At 36.5% G+C, this 4,524-nt stretch overlaps 1 protein-coding gene across 1 annotated transcript in view; it reads left to right on the top strand.

The window, feature by feature from the left end:
• Positions 1 to 1,157: 1,157 nt before the first annotated feature.
• The window catches only part of washc5 (WASH complex subunit 5), an 11,988-nt gene continuing 8,621 nt past the window's right edge, over positions 1,158 to 4,524 (top strand). The window contains exons 1-7 of the mRNA XM_024268125.2: positions 1,158 to 1,778; positions 2,598 to 2,852; positions 3,030 to 3,175; positions 3,353 to 3,437; positions 3,798 to 3,898; positions 3,996 to 4,188; positions 4,270 to 4,422. Of these exons, the coding sequence (XP_024123893.1) occupies positions 2,667 to 2,852; positions 3,030 to 3,175; positions 3,353 to 3,437; positions 3,798 to 3,898; positions 3,996 to 4,188; positions 4,270 to 4,422 (864 nt within the window). The 5' untranslated portion in view covers positions 1,158 to 1,778; positions 2,598 to 2,666. The remainder of the gene's footprint in view (positions 1,779 to 2,597; positions 2,853 to 3,029; positions 3,176 to 3,352; positions 3,438 to 3,797; positions 3,899 to 3,995; positions 4,189 to 4,269; positions 4,423 to 4,524) is intronic.

Here is a 4,524-nt window from a genome sequence, read left to right as displayed (position 1 = left end):
TACCAAATCCTCATAATCAACTTTATGTAGAATAAAAGAGGTGAATACTCTGATTCACAGTTGTGTCATGAAGTTATTTTCAGTTTTCAGAGGCCAATTTTGGCACGAAGATGTCATCTTTGATTTAAGCTGAGTTTAAACCTTGCTCCGCTGCACAGTGAGGTAACAGGTCAAACAAACAGCTGTCACCATGCAGCCGTTTTTATCCTCCGGGACGCTCTGCTTAAAGGAAGAGAATGCCATCAGGTGAGACTTATGGAGCAATAAAAGTCCAGTTCCATCAGGGCCTGAAGGTGATGTTAGAGATGAAAGGCGCAATCAAAGCAGACCGGCATGCAGACAGGATGGACACAGAGTGACAGACTGAAGTATTTATGGGTAAAGTTAATTATTTGAGGACCTAATCTGATTGTCAAGGAGTGTGTTTACATGTGTTTGAATAACCAAGTTAGAATGGATGTTTGCAGGTAACTGGTTTCCTAAATGTTATTTAAACCTCAACACCTTTAACTAGAGGAAGAAGGGTTGGGGGGAAAAAAGAAAAATATTGTGCTTTTTTAAGACATACCAAACCCTGCTGGCATTCAGCTTTTGACAGAGCAGGAACTTGACTGAGGGAAGATGATAATCTCTAAAACTATCTTTTCTGGTACATACATTTCTTAAACAGTCTATTACCTCATACAATTTTGAATAAAAATGATAGGACACATGTTTATCACACTAAAAGACAGTGTTATACAGTATAACTCTTTTTAGTGCACTGCACTTTGTATTTTCAGACAGTAACAGATACTTGTGTACACATTATTGTATTATCAGTGTACAATACGACTCATTAAAACAGTCATAGTACTATATAGCAACTCCTGCATCAAAAATTATATTAAAAGGAAAATGACTTGTTGGATTCTTATCAATTTATGGATTAACAATAAAATGTAAAAAATGCTAGTGAACATAGTATATTAAGTTTCTCTGATAAAATAAATTTAGAAGGATAATTAATATGTACTGATAAAATGTTGCAATTTATTGCAAAATAAAAAAAAATATTGAAAAGAAATGACAGATTAAAAGAAAACAGATTTCTTCTTTCTTTTTTTTATCTGTCATTTCTTTGCAATACCTGTATTTTTGCCTATGACTTTTACTTTTGGAAGTCTAACAGGCTGCAAAGATGTTCCACTTCTTCATTTAAAACCAGATAGCATAAATTTCAAATTCATGTTTTTAATCTAGATTCTCTGGCAATTCAGATGACTGTATTATTATTATTATATTATCATTATTGCTGTAGTAATATGCTCTTATTTTGAAGTCCCAGTGTTATTTCCGTGTTGAATTAAATTTATTTTTTAGGTTGTTTTTTTTTTTCTCGAATGGATTGAAAACAGAAAATGTGTTTTTTTCTTTACGTTATCAAAGTGATAGGTTCTCTTACTTGAGTTGAAGGAAAGAAGCCACAGAAACAATCTGAGGATTTAGTGGATCTTTGTCGCCATCTAGAGACGTCTAAAGGAATGGCAATAATTTGAAGACACTTCAAAAACGGTTTTAGTGACTTAACTCTTTTTTTTTACCTTAAGTAGCTTGAAAAAAGAAAAGCTTGAAGTTGGTCACGACATTAATAAATGTATCAAAGACGTAAAATAAAACCGATATCTGAAACGCTCTCACATCGTTCCGGTGAGCTCCGTAATGTGAATCTAACGTACCCAGCAGCGTAGTCATGTGACTGGTCATGAGGAAGTAAACAGGGAAGAAGAGCTAGAAAGGTGAGCCCTTTTGGCCGCAATTTCTACAATTTGGAGGATACAGTGAAGCAAATACAGAAAATTGAAGAATGCTTTTAGTCATATGTATGCATATTTGCAGATAGTCTTACGTTTGTTCCGATATCACGTATTGTTGCAGTATGCTACATGCTAACGTTAGCATTCAGGCTGAAGTAACAAATGGTGCATTCTTTCTTCATAAGCACCTTCCTCACGTTCTTAAACGTAGTTTTCATAAAAAGCATTTAATACGTGATACATTTATTTTATTCTGAAGCGTCCTTACATGAATTTTAATAGAAAACATTCATTTATTTTATTTTTATATTAATTACAGGTTTGTGTGAAAACAGGTTAAGTAGCAAATAAAAAGCAAAATAAAACATTCTTAAAAACTTCTCAGCATTTTGATTCCTTACATTAAAGAGCTAAAGTTTTGGCATGAATATTTATTTGTATGCTTTTAGTCTGAAGGGAAAAAACTGTTTCCTTTTTTCATATTTCACATGAATTCAGAATCCCTCATGACTTCCTGTGTGAAACAGTTGTAGACCTTATCTTTTTAAGAGATTCTTAGTAGTCCTTTTCTTTACTTAACTTTTTTTTTCAATGAACTCATTTGATCTGATGGTTGTGTTTTAGTTTTTGTACATATATGAAACAATAATAATTCTTTTAATCCAAAACTGTTGGTTCAGAAAAGTATTTTTCTGTGTCAGGAGACAGCTTTTGTGCTTAAAGGTTGTGTTGCCCAAGCAGTCTATTTCCTCGAATGGCTTTTGTGTTAAATCTTATCTTTTTTTCAATTGTCATTTACAGGACTACTTGGAATTCTATCTGTAGCAACAGAATAGAGTCGCCGGCTTCTATAACCTACATTAGGCCGCCATGGTGGACTTCCTGGCGGAGAATAACCTCTGTGGTCAAGCCATCCTGAGGATAGTTTCCAGAGGGAATGCCATTATTGCAGAGCTCTTGCGTCTGTCTGACTTTATCCCCACAGTTTTTAGGCTCAAGGACAAAAGTGACCAGCAGAAATATGGAGACATCATCTGTGACTTCAGCTATTTTAAGGTAAAAACTACACTTGGTAAGGTGTTGGAGGCAAGTATTTGAATTAAAAGTTGTTGTTTTTTTAAAGCAAAATATGTTTCCTTGATTAAATGATTTTCCTGTGTTTTTGTTTTGTCATTTTTATGTCATCTTAAAAATAATTTATAAAATGCATTTCCTTTGCTAATCTGTCTTCAGGGTCCAGAGTATTATGAGGGTAAACTGGAAGCCAAACCGGAGCTGCAGGACCTGGATGAGGAGTTCAGAGAGAACAACATAGAGATTCTGTCCAGATTCTATCTGGCGTTTGAGAGCGTTCACAAGTACATTGTGGATCTTAACAGGTACAAAAAGACATGGGTGTTTAAAGCTGCTCTGCAGTTCACTTGGAGATCATTATAAATTATTAAAAACGGATTTAAAACAAAAAATACCAGTATGTTAGCCAAACAATTACTATTATTTCAAAGAAAAGAGGAATTAGGGATGTGTTTTTTTTGTTTTTTTTTTTTTACTTTCAGGTATCTGGATGACCTACATGAGGGCGTTTACATTCAGCAGACCCTGGAGACTGTGCTTCTAAATGAGGATGGGAAACAACTCCTGGTACCAAACACACATCCACATCATTTATGCTCAGTTTCCATTTTAAGAACAGTTATTAGTAAAATGTGGCAACACTGAAAAAGTTGGTTAATACAAAAAAAAAAATATTATGATCCAATAAAAATGATTAAAATGTTAGTGAATTAGGAATCACAGCCTAGAAATGAAAAAAGTTGGATCAACTATTAAGTACATTTTTGGACTTTCTTTGGAAGAAACCACATTATTAGTTGTGTTGTACAAACATTTTTTCATGGTAAACATTTTGCTGATAATTAGTTGTAGATTTGAACTGCATCTGTGCAGATTAATATTTGTGGGGTTTAAGTGCAGCTGATTTCAGGTGTTTTCTTCTCTCAGTGTGAAGCTCTCTATCTGTACGGAGTCATGTTGCTGGTTATCGACCAGAAAATTGAGGGAGAGGTCAGAGAGAGGATGCTGGTTTCCTATTATAGATACAGGTAACCCGCACAGCCAATCTCACAAACACTCTTTCTGCTGATGGGTTAAAGATGCACACAGAGTTCAGAAATCTTTGGACTTTTCTGGGTTCTTCAGTGCTGCCCGCTCCTCAGCTGACTCCAACCTGGATGACATCTGCAAGCTCCTGCGGAGCACCGGCTTCTCTAGCCAACCCGGCGCCAAACGGCCCGCCAACTACCCCGAGAGCTACTTCCAGAGGGTTCCCATCAGCAGCACTTTCATCAGCATGGTCATCGGGAGGCTGCGCTCCGACGACATCTACAACCAAGTGAGAATCGCTGACTCAGATTTTTGACTCTTAAATGTCACGTTGGGCGTTGACGGTCGCCCTGTCGTTTGTTCCTCTCAGGTGTCTGCGTACCCTCTTCCTGAGCATCGCAGCACAGCTCTGGCTAACCAGGCAGCCATGCTGTACGTGTGTCTGTTCTTCAGCCCCTCCATCCTGCAAACACAGCAGGCCAAGATGAGGGAGATTGTTGACAAATATTTCCCCGACAACTGGGTAACCTAAGCCGAGTAACTAGAAGTGTTTAGATTTTCTTCTCAGGAAAAGTTATGGTTTTCATTGTTGTCATTAAGTCTTCGTGTTGTCTCGTTTGTAGGT

This window comes from Oryzias melastigma, linkage group LG16 (assembly GCF_002922805.2).
Source record: "Oryzias melastigma strain HK-1 linkage group LG16, ASM292280v2, whole genome shotgun sequence".
Classification (NCBI taxonomy): domain Eukaryota; kingdom Metazoa; phylum Chordata; class Actinopteri; order Beloniformes; family Adrianichthyidae; genus Oryzias; species Oryzias melastigma.
The sequence above is the reverse complement of the archived record's forward strand: the minus strand, read 5'-3'. Positions and strand labels throughout refer to the sequence as shown.